Source organism: Capra hircus, chromosome 21 (genome assembly GCF_001704415.2).
Source record: "Capra hircus breed San Clemente chromosome 21, ASM170441v1, whole genome shotgun sequence".
NCBI classification, from domain to species: domain Eukaryota; kingdom Metazoa; phylum Chordata; class Mammalia; order Artiodactyla; family Bovidae; genus Capra; species Capra hircus.
Window position 1 is genome coordinate 21313622 of NC_030828.1, and position 16498 is coordinate 21330119.

Below are 16498 nucleotides of genomic sequence, written 5' to 3' on the forward strand. Positions count from 1 at the left end.
AAGCAAATTATCACAAAATAAAATGAATGCAGGCCATGAAAGAAAAGATGGCACTGCAGCCCTCTACCCCATCTTTTGTACATATTTCAGTATCTTCAACATAAAATCATTCTACTTTTACATTTTACTAGGAGCTCAAAACTTTGGCCACCAGATATGAAGGTCCGACTTACCGGAAAAGACCCTGATGCTGGGAAAGACTGAGGGCACGAGGAGAAGCGGGTGACAGAGGATGAGATGGTTGGATGGCTTCATCAACACAATGGACATGAGTCTGAGTAAACTCCAGGAGAGAGTGAAGGACAGGGAAGCCTGGCGTGCTGTAGTTGATGGGTTGCAAAGAGTCAGACATGACTTAGGGACTCAACACAGGAGCTCAAGGTCCCTTGATTCCTCAAAGGAGACTCACTGTTCATTCATGGGCAGACCTACACTAAATAACTCTTTTGAGTCACAGATGTCCAGTCCTGGGACCCCCATTAGGTGCTTAAGAGAGAGACGTCTCATGGTCTATGAATCAGATGTATACTGTCTGATGAGAAACTCTAATTCATCTATGTATTTATTTGGTTCCTGCTTCTCCTCCCCTTAGGAGGTGATCTGCTTTGCAGCTGCTCTCATGAGTTGACCCGGATACATGGTCAAGTTATACAGCCTACAACTTACTACCTGGAAGGAGACAGAGTCGCCTGCACTCACAGTGGAGGCTCCCTCTCTGGCACTTTGCACAGGCTATTCCCTCTGCCTGAAACATGCCCTACAGGGGTATCTTCCTCTCTGTCTATCACTTACAACCACCTGAAATTATTTTGTTTTGATAATTTTTTTTAACCTGTTTGCTGTCTGACATCGCCCACTCAGGAAGGCAGGGATACCGTTGTCTCTCTCACCACTGAGTCCCCAGTGCTTAGAACAGTACCTGTGCGGAGAAGGGGTTCTGTGAAAATACCTGTTCAATAAATAAAAACACTGTCCTCTCGCATGTTACCTATCCTTCAAGCCTCAGGTTTTCCTCCAGGATGCCTTCTCCATCCCCCCAGGACTGGTTCAGGCTGTGCGCCTCTGAGTCTGCACAGCCTCCGGGCGGTGGTGCCTGCAGTCGCCACACAGCCTCTCCCGCTAGACTGTGAGTGACTGGAGGGCAGAAGTGCGTGATTGTTTGCCATGACATCCACAGAATGTAAATGGCGCCCAACGCCAGCTGTTTTTAAGTGAATGAACATTTTTCTCTGTTGCCTTTCCTCGGTCTCCTCCTTCTCTAGATAGTCTCCTAGTTTAAAAAGCTATGAGAGCTTCCCTGGTGGTCTAGTGGTCAAGAATCCAGCTTGTAATGCAGAGGACACTGGTTCAATCCCTGGTTTGGGAAGATCCCACATGCTGCAGGGCAACTAAGCCCATGTGCCACAAGTACTGGGTCCCGTGTGCCTAGAGCCTGTGCTTTGCAACAAGAAAAGCCACCGCAAGGAGAAGGCTGCGAACTGCAACTAGAGAGGAGCACCTACCTGCTGCTACTAAAGAAAGCCCTCACAACAACCAGGACCGAGCACAGCCAAAAAAAAAAAAAAAAAAAAGCTATGAGACAGCTGTATTTAAAATGAATAACCAAGGACCTACTGTACAACACAGGGAACTCCGCTCAGTGTTATGTGGCAGCCTGGATGGAAGTGGGGGTTGGGGGTAGAATGGATACATGTGTATGTATGGCTGAGTCCCTGCACTGTCCACCTGAAGCTATCACAACACTGTTTGCTCACTCGCTATAGCTCAATACAAAATAAAAAGTAAAAAAAAAACAATAGCTGTGAGGAGGACTTTCCTGGTAGCCCAAGTTAAGATTGCATACTTCCACTGCAGGGGGAGCAGGTTCAATCCCTGGTGGGGGAATTTAAGATCTTGCAAGCAGCAAGGTGCAGCCAAAATAAAATAAAAAATTTTTAAATTAAAAAGCTGTGAGTATATGCATATATTTAGACTATACTTGCTGTAAAAAAGATCTGAGGTAGCCATAAATATATCTGTATGTATTAAAATATTTAGAGAGAACATCTCTGAGAGAAAGAGGGAACTGAGAAATTAGGAAAAGATATAATGTTAGTCACATCAAGCAAAGAAATACACTAAGTCTTTTACTGGAAAATTCCAAGCAATTTAGAAAATGGTTCGATGGACAACCACCTACATATGTGTGAATTTGCTGAAGAACTGCCTCCATTCTCATTTCCCTTTTGCATTTCTATGTAAAAGTTATGATCCATTCCAGAAAGGAATTTGAGGGATGTGTTGGTGGTTAAACGGTAGAATTCCCACCTCCCAGAAGGGAAAGGGAAATAATCAGTCATCATTCTCGCCTGCTCTGATAATGGCTGCATGATGTCAGGAGTCAAGGCATCTTGGTGGACTTGGGTGGGAAGCCCCTGGGTGGGGAGAGGCGAGAAGCAAACATCCATTGGGGTCCTTATCCTCGCCTCAGATTGATAAAAAACTGAGAAGCCTGAGGGCTAGATAAGCAGTGGGAGTTCCTCTGTGTCCCCACACCTCCTCCACGGTCCTGGGGGCGACTGAGCGCTGGAGCAAGAAGGCGGCCCAGGCTGGGGGGTCAGTCAGCTTGACTTGGGGCTGAATCTGGGCCCTTCTAGCCTCAGCTGTGGAATTTGGGGCAAGTCACTTTGACACTCAAGTTTCCTCACTGGGAAGTGGGGGTTAAAAAAGCAAACTGCCCAGTAAATTTTGAGTTCATCTAAATGATTATGAATTGCCTAGCACAGTGCCTGGCATGAGTAGGTGCTCGGTAAACACGAGAGCCCTCCCCCCACTTCCTGCTTTCTAGGCTGCTGAAGCCAACCCTACCATCACTGCCAGGAACCCAGCTCTGCAGCAAGACTCACCCCGCCTCTCCTGCCTGCCTCCAGCCCTGCGGGTGAGAAGAACGAGGGCAGAGTGCAGACTCTTCTGGAATACTTACCTGTCTCCTCTCCCGCAAATCCCAGCTCAGGCCTGTTTCCCAAAGCCCTGTACACACCGCTAGACCACGTCTTGCTCTGACCTGATAAATAAAATTGTCCGATGAGTTCACAGCCTCCTTTTCTGTCTTCCTACTTCACAGCACAGGATTTGGTGTGAATAAATATCGCTATGCAAGATTCTCCTAAATACCAGCTTTGTATTTTAGTTGTCATTGATTGAGTTTGAAATTCCCTAAATAGAAAATTATATAAAAATTTCTTCCATAAGTTCTAGCAGCAGGCCAGTGCGTGAACAGAAATAAACATAAATCACCTATCTGTATGTCTGTTTTAGTGTGACCGACTAAATCTAACCTGGTTTAAAGTCAGGGTTAATTCTGATTTTGTCAATGTCTGAAGAAAATGCTGAGAAGGCCTTGCAATGGGGCTGAATGACAGGCTGTTTATGACAGTTACTTCATTAGACGGAACTTTATTGACACTTTCATAAAGTAAACACCTACAAGGATCCTTCCAATTTTTAGTTGCAGAAATGTTTCTAGTTTCCAAGTCACTTAGGTTTATTGCCTCCATTCGTCAGATGAAACGAAGATTTGGAGGCCAAAAGGAAATTACTGGGAAAATAAATTCTGAAAGTTTTCAAACATTTCAAAACTTATCCTCCCCTCAGACAATGAGAAAGGATATCTGTCGTCCCGGCTTGTCCCCGGATCGTCGGTGAAGCGGGTGGAAGCGAGTCCGGGACGGACGCTCCACCAGCCCGTGGTGGCGGGTCCCTCGCACGCTGTCAGCTGGGTGGAACGCCGGCTGCAGAGAGAATGGAGAAGAGTCGGTTGGCCTGTGACTGTGACATTGCCACTTGCCATCAAGAACAACAACTCTTAGCAACAACAGATGACAAGACTGGCTTTATAGTTTTACTGGTATCTGTGACTCTGCCTTGAGTCAAGGCGAATCAAATGCAGCATGGAGCTGTGTCAGCATAATTATAGAATAATTTAAAATAGTCTTGGGACTCCCTAGTAGTCCAGTGGTTAAGACTGAGTTCCCAATGCAGGGGGCTGGGGTTCGATCCCTGCTCAAGGAACTAGATCCCGCAAAGACCCAGCTGTCTTAAAGACAGCTAAGACCCAGCACAGCCAAATAAAAAAATAAATGAGTCTTTAGTGTGTGAAGATGGAAGTTGAAAGAATGACTTTTTAAGCACTGTCACAACTTGGAGACTATGAATTTATACACAGAATCCCAGTAACAAGGAGGTATGTGTGAAATGAAAAAGAGGTTTGCATAAGACAGAAACGAAGTGGGTACCTATGGCATCCAGCATGCAGAAACACAGACACAGCATCCAGAGATAAAATGGGGTACCTATGGACTGGGGACTACTGGCTTACACAGTCTTTTTTAAACTCACTGTCTTTTTTAAACTCAACAATGTTTAAAAACTTTTGGGGCTTCTAGTGAAAAGTCTGAATGTTTTAGCCACACTGGTCCCAACTTCCCACATGGCAATGAGGACTGAAATTGAGAGTAGCTCTTCTCTGCAAATGGGACACCAGACCACTTTGAGGACTTCTTATGTTAGACGTCTGAGTTTGTGACCCCCGAGTCAAGGAGAAAAAAAAGAATAGTACCTGAATACTAGTGGGAAACACGCAACTCGCCATAGCCCAAATGGCACAAAAGAAAATACAAACAGATTCAAGATAAAGTCATGGTCAAGAAATCCAAAGTCCTTTGTTAAGGCAGGCTTGGAGTACATTCTCTACATTTTTGAGTCTGGCATCATAAAAGGCAAAGCTTTTTGGTTGGCAAAAACCAAATTCTAGGCTGCGCCATTATATTGTACATAATGGGGCAATGTGTATACAATATTATGCGAGAGATGTTCGAGAAACACATGGAAACAGACCTTCTTTCACGTAAGCTGAATCGTAGGTCAAAGAGCTAGCTCATTATGAAAAGAACCCTATGATGGAGTATGTCTTTCTAGGGGAGCTCCTTTTAGTTAAGAACTAGCCACTCATTTTGCTGTTAAACATACGGATTTTCATATCTTGGATTTGGGGATGACTCCTATTTCTCCCAAGGGGGCTGATGAAATGTTGGGGCTGGTTTAGTTGAACAATTCTTTTACAATCCAAATCTATCAACACCTAAAATAAAAAGATCTTCCTGAGGAACACCTGTGGTACTGGAAGAAAAATATCCATTACGATAGGCAAGACGGATGCTGAGCTCAGAAGAGAGAGTGCACTACTGTAGGAATAATAAACGGAAACACCTTTGTTCATCAAGAGGCTGAATACCCATCGTGCACTTTTTCAGAACCTGTTCACACAACAGACATAATTTTAAGAGATGGATGACTCTGTTCCAGGACTAAAGAAAACAGAGGTCTCTCTGGTGATAAAAAATCACACAAATGGGAAATGTACTTGAAAACAACATTTTCATCTAGGAGTCTTAGAGCACAGCTACTGCCAGACTGGACTACCAGAGGCCAGCGAATAGAGGGGGTACGGAGGCTCTTTAGAAAGGGGTCCAAGGGGATTTCTCTGACAGTCCAGTGGTTAAGACTTTGCACTTCCACCACAGGGGGTGCAGGTTTGATCCCTGATTGGGGAACTAAGATCCTGTGCCACAGATGTCAGGCGGCTCAGCCAGAACATTAAATTTAAAAGAAGAAGAAAACGATCCAAAATACAGAAACCTCTTCGAATGTCTTCCAGGTTTCCTATTACATATATATTTTCTATTTACACTTGCCTCTTTTGACTTGACCCCATTGGCCCAGATCCTGTATTATTACTTGGATTCAGTGTGTGTCTGGTGGGATACTCTCTGCCTACATTTGATAATTTCTTCTCTTCCTCCTTGTGGCACAAGTTCAAGTCTCTGCCTGGGCCAGCACAGGTCTCCCCACAGGCCCCCAGGCACTAGAAAACAGATGGGAATGGACCCTGGTGGCAGCAGTGTCCTTGCTGGCAGCTGAGGGAACTGAACTCAGGGGTGCCAGCATCAACAGCCTGACAGTGAAGTTTAGCACCAGGAGGCTCAATAGGAACCCAAACAGCCAAGTGGTGGCCAGACAATTCTGCTTTGCATTGTGACTGAATTGCCAAGGGCTGCGCACGGAGAGGAAGGACTGAGTGGTAACCCAAGGCAGGGCAAAGGTAGCTTCTGGGCTTACGGCCCCAAACCTGAGAGAGGGTAGACGCATGGAGTGCAGCCTGAACACCAAGGTTCCACAAACCTTAATAGTAGAGGGCAATGAAGCTGAGGTGAAAGGGTCAGGGTATTTCCTGAGCTGGCAAGCAGGAAGTCGTAGGCGACCCTTACTTAGTTGCTGTGGTTGGACTTTAGGCGTGCATGCCTGCTCAGTCATGTCCGACTCTTTTGCAACTGTATGGACTGTGGCCCGCCATGGGGTCCTCTGTCCGTGGGGTTTCGTAGGCAAGGATACTGGAACGGGTTGCCCTTCCCTCCTCCAGGGGACCTTTCAGGCCCAGGGACTGGATCAGCGTCGCTTGCACTGCAGGCGGATTCTTCACCTGCTGAGCCATCGGGGAAGCCTTGAACTTTGCGAGGAGGAAACAAATCTAAAGGAGTTCAAGGTACTACTGGGAACTGAATGTCCAGCACAGAGTCCTGGCCTCGACTCTCCCCACTCCGTAGGACTGCGTGCTCCTGACTGTCTCTGAAAATATCTCTACATGGACAGCAAACTGGCTCAGGTTTGTAGGCATTAGGGTGGTTGATGGGGTGGGGGTGGCAGGGTTAATGCTGATGCCAGAACTCTTTCTGGGATGAAATAGGATATGTGGATTTGCCAAGAGCAGCAGCACTGTGGACTTGCAGGCCAGTGTTAGACAGCACCACACTCCCCGGGTTCTCCCCACAAGGACCGAGACCTCAGGCAGGCACCACCTGCGGCCACCCACCGCACATCACCTCCGCCTGGGGTGAATGGCTGAGCCCGGCAGCCCTTTCCTAGGGGAAGATCTCTTCCTCTGGTTCGGCACTGCTGGTCTGTCAACGTGACCCACATTTGCATTGGTTCTTTCAGCAGATGCTCAACACTGCCAGCGTACCATTAAGTTTGTGGTTAATTAGAAACCCCAGATCTTTCTCATGTGACTAAGAAACTGCAAGCAGATTCCTACGAAGCCCATGGTTAGTCGTGAAGTGAGCTGAAGTCTGAGAACTGGAGAGCTGCTTATTGCCAACTCAAGGAGATGGTTATTATTAAAGGTATATGTGCTATAGTATACTGTATGTATGTCAATGACCAAGACATTTTTCCTTGCAACAAAGTCAATTTAGCGTACAGCTATATTTCTATACAGTGTTCTTAAAAGCGGGAGACATGTAATTTGCAAATTTTCTTGAGTGAAATACAGATTTCTAAATGCTAGTAGGATAACCAAGTACCTTCTTGCATTGTCAGAAGTTCTACTGAGGTTTTGCTTTAATGGATTTAAAACATTTTAGGGGTACTTCTCTAGTAGCCCAGTGGCTATGGCTCCACACTGTCAATAGAGGGGGCCTGGGTCTGATCCCTGGTCAAGGAACTAGATCCCACATGCAGCAACTAAGACTCAGTGAAGACAAATAAATATTTTTTCAAAAAACAGTTAAGAAAATTTTAGAAGACTGAGATTAAGCAGATAAATGGTTCCTTTGAAACATCCTGATCCAGAATACCATAACCTCAGTATCCTTACAAGGGGATGCCCAATCAGTGTTCTCAAACAGGAACAAGTCTACAGAGGACAATTCTCAATAGTTTCATCTGTAGATGTTATGACTACAGAGCAAGACAAAAAATAATAAAATTCCTGTAAGAGCAAGAAATGTTTTTCTGGAATACCACTGTCAGTACTGGAAATACATACTGACAGGATGCAATGCCATTGTTGTTTTACGGTATAAGGACCACGTGTGAGCCTGAAGCAGGGGTCATTTATGTGACCATCTCACCCCTCTCACCAGTGGACCAGGAAGCAAAGAGAGGCTCTCAGGAGCAAAACAGAGCCCCCTGGGAGAGCACTCGGGAGGGAGCCCCTCAGGTTCTCCACTGCACCTTACTTGAGCCTCATGAACCGGCCACCTGGCTTCTCAGCACAGAGCAGGTGAAGACCAGGTGGGGATGAGCACCACAAGGGCACAGGAGCTGCCGGCTACCCGAGCGGCGAGCAAAGGGCCGCTGGCCACCATGGTGCCCAGCTCTCTGCTCTCCTACAGCCGGGCAATCGGGATCTAAGGAGACAAAGTGATTTTCCTCACAGCCATATAGCCCAGCAATCTGAACTTGGGGTTCTGAGACTCCTTCGGGGCTCTCATCACCTCGCTGTTTTGCCTCCTTTGCTCAGCTGCCCACATATAAGCAGATTATAAGCGGATTTTTGCTGATATATACAGAAAACAATATGTATTTTCTAGAAACGTCCCAAATAAACTTTTAACTACGTTCTTATAAATCTATTGAACACCCAAGATCTAACTGCAGAGTAACAGCCTAGCTGAAATATCTGGCTACTTGTAGTATAAACAGCATGCTTACATCTTTACACTGGATCCAACAGTTTCATTTGGGGTAGGGGTCTGACTTAATATTTTATAAAAGATAAGCCATGAGTTCCAAGACTATGTATTGACCATCCCATGCTCCCTCCTATAGAATTAAAATGCTACCTCAATTATCCCGAACTCCTCTATGTATCTGAGCTCCCATCTGTTTCATCTGTCCTAGTAGACTTACAGGTGGGGCAGGAGACTGGCTGGCAGTTTAATAGATCAAAAAGGTACTACTGGACACGGTGTGTTACTGCTTGGCCCCGAGGTCACACTCGCTAGTTTGCTCAGCAGGCACTCTAGCCTTTCCACAATGCTGGGCAGCTCGTCTTTACTTCTTGGTAAGTGCAGGAAAGACTGGCCCCTGGTACTGAATAACTTTCTCTATGGGGAAGAGTGGAGACTTTACAAGGGTAGGGAGTAAGGCAGGTTTCTTGAGCTTGCAAGGCCTCTTATTTACATGCAGGTTACGTCAGTGGAAGATGTTATAGGTTCCCTTTTCCTAAAAGGGTCAGTCGAATCAAGGGACAACTGTCGTCTCTTGGGAACACAGCTGGAGCTCATTCCAGCCACAGCAAGTGCCTCCTTTGGTTCTCATGATGAAGGGAAGGAGGGAGGAAGACCAGCCCACAGCAAAGCAGCAGCTTTAAATCCACTGCCTCGGGGCTAAATGGAGCAGTTTACTTCTAGCTTAAAATATGAGCAGAATAAAAAGGATTTCATAGCTTGCTTAGAGACTCTATTATATCACCATTAAAAAAAAAAACTTAAAAATTCAAAATACTTTACAAATCTCCAGGATCAGACCCACCAGTGCCCTGCCAGCCCCAGCGGACCACAGTTCCCCAACCTCTTCCTCCGCCCTCTGCAGTGTCAGAATTGGGCAGGAGCTGGTGCTCAGCCACACCAGAGGGAGAGATTTTGATTCACAAAACTGTAAGGCTCCTAGGTTTGGGCAATAAGGTCGGGCTTTTCTCCCAGAGGTCGGCCAGGGCTACACTATCTTCAAGCTGGCCTTAGTCCAGCCTTACAGAGTACTCTCTCAGAGCCCCTGCATCACCTGAGGGAGCAGGTTTATTTTGTTAGATGTTAACCAGGCTTACTGCGGCAACCATTTCGCAGTGTGTACACACAGTAAGCCATGATGCTGCATACCTTAAACCAACACAACGTCACATGCCAATCACACCTCAGTAAAGCTGGGACACACCAAGGAGGCTGGTGATGAGTATAAAGGGGCTCACTATTCTACTCTCTACTTTGGGGGATACCTTAAATGTTCAAATTAAAGGCTTAATTTTTTCATTAAAATTTTTTTAATTTTTAAAAATTGAATTCTGACACTAGAATAAATTAAGGATACCTTTAGTAGCTTTAGCCCAATAACTTCTATGTGCACTAAGTCGCTTCAGTCGTGTCTGACTCTTTGGAACCCCATGGACTGTATAGCCTGCCAAGCTCCTCTGTCCATGGGGATTCTCCAGGCAGGAATATTGGAGTGGGTTGCCATACCCTTCTCCAGGGACCTTCTATAACTTTTACAGACATGCAAAAAAAGGGATGAAAGCTCAGTGTTTTACCACATGGCCTGCCAAAGTTAGTACTAAAGTACTTTTTTTCACATGACTTTAAAGGACAAAATAAGTGTATAATAAAGGAACTAAAAAGGTATCCTAAAAGAAAATGTTTCTAGAGGGAATAAAATAATCTGAAATATTTAGTTAGACCAGCACGTGGCAATTCTAAATAAAGCATGTTGAGTTAAAAAAAAAAGTACATCCTGTTTTTGACTTAAAAGAGCCTTGGGTACTTTTCCTCATCTGACCACTTGCTCAGAAGAGGCACATAGAGCGTCCTGCTCCTCCAGGCCTCAACATCCTTACAGGTCGTCAATCCCACTAAGCAGCACCCTGGCTGTGGGCATCCAGCCCCTGCTGAGAGGGGACCCGACAACCTTCCCAGGCAGGCCACTCCCTTTTCATACAGCCCTGCTTCTGCTACATCTTCCCTTAGGCTGAGCTGTAAACTATCCTTGGGGGAATCTGCCCACTGAGAGGCTTCTAAAAATTCACCATTATAAGGTCACTCTTCTCCATGAGGAACCAAACTAGCAAAAGTAGAGGGGCTGAGCTGTGGGACCATGTTCTCCGTTTAATTTGAGTTAAACCTGCAAATATGTCCGGTTTGCCCGTTTGGAGACCCCGGGTTATGTTGGTTTGGCGTTCCTTTCCTCACTCATATAAGCACTGGCAGGACTCACAAGGAGGAAACCATTTCATCTCACCTACAAGGGCCCCGCTCTGCCTACAGACAGGACGGAGATAACCGACCACTCAGATGTGAGCTGATGAGGGCTGCCATCCTGAGTGGGGCCTCTCCTTTGGTGGGGGACCGTGTACTGGCAGCTTCTTGGTTCCCAAGAGTAGGGCAGAGTCTCCCCTCACTTGCGAGGAAGGTGGGCTTCTCCCTAGCTCTGTGACTGGGGAGGTCAGCATGGTCAGCCCTGCCGATGCCGGGTCAGGCAACCTTACCTCCAGGAGGAGGGAGGAAGGTGGAGGGAAGTCCCATTTGGATCCCAGTGTATGGGTGTACTCAGTTGTGTCCGACTCTTTTGTGACCCCGTGGAGTGTTGCCTGGCAGGCTCCTCTGTCCATAGGATTCACCAGGCAAGCATACTGGAGTGGGTTGCCATGCCTTCCTCCAGGGGATCTTCTCAACCCAGGGATCGAAACTGCAGATTCTTTATGGTAATAGAGAGACTGAAAAGTCACAGGATTAACTGTCAGGGGGTGTGCCTCAGCTGGGAAGCGGACAACCAGGGGGCAACTTTGCCCCTGTCAGGATTATGACTGCCCCCTTTCTCCTTCTCTTCCCTATAAGCCAGCTTTGCATCTCATTTCTGGCACACAGCTCCTAGAGCCTTTGGAATTTCCTAAGGGCTGACAGCGGCACAGGTGTCTTTTGCTGTTAATCGGGTGACTTTTGGAGCATACCTAAGGGTAGGTGCTGGCTGTCAAGAGAACCCACTCTGTGATCAGGGGGTTGCAACTTTCAGTGTCCCCACCCCACCACCAGGAAGGGGAAAGGGACTGAGAACTGAATCAATCACTAACAGTCAGTGATGTCATCAATCAGTCTTCTGCAATGAAGTCTCCATAGAAATCCAAGAGGATGGGGTTTGGAGAACTTCCTGGTTGCTGAATACTGGAGATTTGAGTGGTATGCTCTGAAGAGGGCCTGGAAGCTCTGTGCCCTTTCCCACCTTCCTGGCCCTACGCCTCTCTTACATCTGGATGTTCATCTGTATCCTTTATCATATTATTTTATAATAAACTGGTAAGTGTAAGTAAATGTTTTCCTGAGTTCTATGAGATGCCCTATCAGATTCATTGAATCCAAAGGAGGGGGAGATCATGGAAACCTCTGATTTGCAGCCAAGTTGGACAGAAGTTGTAGGTAACTCCAAGACTGAGATTTGCAACTGGTGTCTAAAGTGTAGAGGGCAGCAGTCTTATAGGACTGAGTCCTTTATCTCTGGGAAGATGGTGTCATAACCGGGTTGAATGGTAGGAGATGAGTCTATGGATGCCAGGAACCCCCTGCTGTCCATGGTGGAATTGGGTGCAGAAACCTTAATTGCCCACTCAGTCAAACTGTGGATTGTACGGCCAGGACACGCCAGTCCAGGGCAAAGTCCTTTTCCCTGAACCATAATAGAGGACTCTCCAATTCCCCAGAACTGCTGGTCTCCAGTGGGGAAAAGCAGAGAAAAAGAAAACACCCACAGCTCACAGACATAAAGCTTGCTTCTTGGAGGTTCTCAGACATGGCAGGACAGAGAGATCACACTTAGAGCCATAAATAGCTAAGAAAGCTCAGGCTCTGGCGGAACCATTACTTTTTAGGACAACCAACCAGCTTAGATCATATCATTTGGATAAATAATACATTTAAATTCTTAAAAGCTTGACAGTGAAGAGACAACCTCCAACTCTTACTCACCTGTTTCCATCTCCCACCTCCCAGTGGGTGACCAGATTTATTAGTTTCTGTAACTGTGCCCAAATACTGATTATATACGTACAGTTAATATAAATATATATTATTTCTACTAAATTTTTTTACACAAATGGTAGCATACTAATACACTATTCTATACTTTGCTTTTTAACTTAATCGTCAATTAAACTTCTAAACTTGATTCCAATTTTTAGAAGTTCTTTCTCTAAATTCTCAAGATATAAAAATAGCCAAACTGGGACTTTAGTGGTGGTCCAGTGGTTTAGAATTTGCCTACCAATGCAAGAGACATGGGTTCAGTCCCGGATCCGGGAAGATCCCACATGCCTTGGAGCAACTAAGCCCGTGCGCCACAACTACTAAGCCAGCGCTCTAGAGCCCGGGCTCCACAACAAGAGACGTCACTACAATGAGAAGCCCGTCACCACAACTAGAGAGGAGCCCCTGCTCTCCACAACTCGAGAAAGCCCATGTGCGGCAACAAAGAAGGACCCAGTGCACCATAAATGAATAGAGTTTTAAACAATAGCCAAACAAAAATATCAGAAAACTCAACAACAAAAAAAAACATGAGAGAACGTATATCAATACTGTAACTGGATTACTCTCTCTGGACAGTTCACGCTGGCCAGTTTCTCTAAGTCCTTCTGTCCATCTCAGGATTATGGGTCCTCCAAATACAGTCCCTACCCTCTTACCTTTAACTGCCTCCCTCTCACCTGCATTTCATCACAGCCAAGCCTCTCCCATGGGCGGTGGGTGGGGCTTGAAACAGAACTTGCTACTCTGTTCTCCTCTCATCCCTGTCTCTTCCCTTCTCCACAGCCAAGCTTCTTGACGGAGTTGCCTCAACCACCACCGTAACTCCGACTCCCCCACCTCAGCCCCCGACCCCTACCTCAGCCCCCAACCCCTCCCCACTGACCCTTCTCTCCCCAAGATAACCATAGACTGTCCTTGTTACTAAATCCAGTCGGACTGTTTTAGCTGTTGAGTTACTTGACCTCTTAGAGGCATCTGAGACGACTGACAATTCACTCTCTTTTGAAGACGTCCTTCCCTGGTTTCTACGACTTTATGTTCTCCTGTTTTCCTCCCACCACTGTGGGAGCTTCTGTCCAGTCTTCTGTGCTGACTGCCCTGATGCTGGGAAAGACTAAGGAAGGGCAGGAGGAGAAGGGGGCGACAGAGGATGAGATGGTTGGATGGCACCACCGACTCAACGGACAGGAGTTTGGGAAAATTCAGGCAAACAGTGAAGGATGGGGAAACCTTACAAGCTGCAGTCCATGGGTTCGCCAAGAGTCGGACACAACTTAGCGACCAAACAACAGCACGCCAGCTCCTGAACTCCCTGCTCATCCTGTAAGTGCTGGCCTTCCTCAGGGCTCTGTCATATAATCCTGTATCTCCAACACAGACTTCTCACCAAAGCTTCAGACTTGTAGTCTGACAGCTCACTGGACAACTCTTCTAGGACTACCTGGCTGTACTTCAAACTCAGCATGTGCGGAGGCAAATCTGTCCTTTTCCTCCCATACTGGCTCTATCTTGTGTGTTTCAAATGTCTGGGGATGGCACTGCCCCAGGGCTCAGCCCTGGAAGTCTGGGGTCCTCTTTGAAGACTTCCTCCCAGCCTCTCCCGATCCCAGGCGTCACTAAGTCTGGTCACTTTGACCTTGCAGACACTTCCCAAGCCTACTCCTCACTTTCTCACCCACCCACTCCCCAGTCACTGCAGCAGCTTGTCATTGGTCTTTTCGTCTCTGATCTTGTTTCCTCCAACCTAGCTTCCACAATGCAGTCAGAGTAATTTTTCTAAAACACAAATCTGATCACATCATTCAACTACATAAAACTCATTAATGACAGGCTTTTTTAAAATAGGTACTAATGAGTCGATTTTAAAGTTCACCTGGAAAAATACCCATGCAAGGACAGCCTGGAAAAATCCCTGAAAAGAAGCATGAGAGTGAATCAACCCAACTAGAATTTTACAATGTAATATAAAGCTATGGTAATCAGTTAGTGTGATTCTGGTGTATGAATAGACACAGAAATCAATAAAAGAGGACAGGAAGTCTCAAAATATCATCAGACACTTGTGGGAATTTAGTATCTGATAAAAGTGGTATTTTAAATCAGCGAAGAAAAGATGATTATTCAATAAACAGTGGTGGGACAACTGGCTAGGAAACTGAAAAAAATTAAGTCAGATCCACACTGCACACCATATATCAGCATAAGCTCCTAATGGATCAAAGACTTTACAGCTAAAGAGGAAGGAACGAAGTACTACAAGAAACAAAGAGAAAAAGACTTTTTACAAAACCCTAGAAGTCATTGAAAAACATTAAATTTTGATACATAAAAAATGTAAATGTCTGCATGGTAAAAAAAAAAAACAAACCATCATAGAAAAAGTCAAAAGACAAATGGCAGGCTGGGAAAATGTCTACTTTCCTTTTTAATATATAAAGAGCTCCTTAAAAAGCAATAAGAAAAAGATCAACCGCTCTAAAGAATTTAGGGCAAAAGATATGAACAGTTTGTTCACAGTAAAGATAATACATAATTCATAAACATAGGGGAAAATATATGGCACTCATAATAAGAGAAATGTAACTTAAAGGTACACAGAGACATGACTGTTCATCTGTAAGACTGACAAAGATCAGTTTGATAAAACACTGAGCTGGGGAGGATGTGGGCAAACAGGCACTTTCATATGTGGCAGGTAGGGATGTAAACTGGTGCAGTTTCTATGGAGGGTGAACTGATACTACCCATCAAAGCTATAAATGCATATACTCCTTGTCCTACCAACTCCACTCCTATAAAATTTTTCTTGCAGCTGTATTTGCAGGTGTGCAGAATTATATATGCACAAGGTTATTTGTTGCAACTTAGTCTGTATATTTTCAAAAAGTCTGTAAATAATTTAAACGTTCATCCATGGAGAATTAGCTGAAGACATTTTGGTAAATCCATACAATAGAATACTGTACACTCAAACAAAACAAAAGAAGAGTAAGGATGCTCCTGGTGAGGTGCAATGGAAAGATCTCCAATATATTAGTGAAAAATGTAAGGTACATAAATGGGTATGGTTAGCTACCTTGGGGTGAAGTGGATTCAACACTAAATAAAATACCTCTGGAAGAATATCCAGTTACAAAAATGTGTATGGTTATTGCCCGTAGGGAGTGAACTGAGTGATTAGGACAGAGATGGAAGGGGTATTTTCATTGTATACTCTTTTGATTATCTTTAATTTTAAACCTCATGAATACTAAATACAGGGTTGGCCAAAAAACTCCTTTGGGTTTTCCTACTACGTCACATGAAAAAACCCAAGTGAACTTTTTGGCCAACCCAACACACATATATTAAAAAACAAACAATTAAAATAAAAAACAAAGAGTATATTATAAATTTAGCTACAGTAACTACACTGATATGGAAATGGACAGAGGAAATGGGCAGCCACATCAATGTAACAAAACAGAAAGAATCATATAAAAAATAAATTATTCAAGAACTGAGACAATAGGTTGGACATAGAAGGAAAAGGCTGTCTCAAGGCTCAAGTCAAAATAAATCCCAAAGTAACAACAGTATTAGAATATGGTATGGGTTTTAAAAAAATTGGGTGAATGCTTGAGAAATCGTGACATGATAAAGGTCATTCTAAACATACAAATTATAATACAGAAGCGACAAAAATCAATACATTTGTTCCATAAAAATTAGAGCAGAAAACTACCAAACAAATAAAAGTTACTAAATGAAGAAACTATTTGGAATATATATGGCAGATCACGGTGCACAGACTCTGTGGTGTCTCCTGATGATCACCACAGCCTGGGGTTCATGCCTTTGTGAAATTCTCTGCCCTGAAATGTGGGCAGAACTTGTGACTTTTTTTAAATCACCAG

The 16498-nt window shown here is 44.9% G+C and overlaps 1 protein-coding gene across 3 annotated transcripts in view; it reads right to left on the minus strand.

Annotated features, from left to right (window-relative positions):
• The window catches only part of CRTC3 (CREB regulated transcription coactivator 3), a 96857-nt gene that overhangs the window by 39756 nt on the left and 40603 nt on the right, over positions 1–16498 (minus strand). For 2 of the 3 annotated variants that reach the window (XM_018065967.1, XM_018065966.1), the window contains exon 3: positions 3651–3770. In XM_018065967.1, the coding sequence (XP_017921456.1) occupies positions 3651–3770 (120 nt within the window). Of the gene's footprint in view, positions 1–3650; positions 3771–11071; positions 11222–16498 lie in introns of those variants that run through there. The other variant, XM_018065968.1, reaches the window with a different exon arrangement.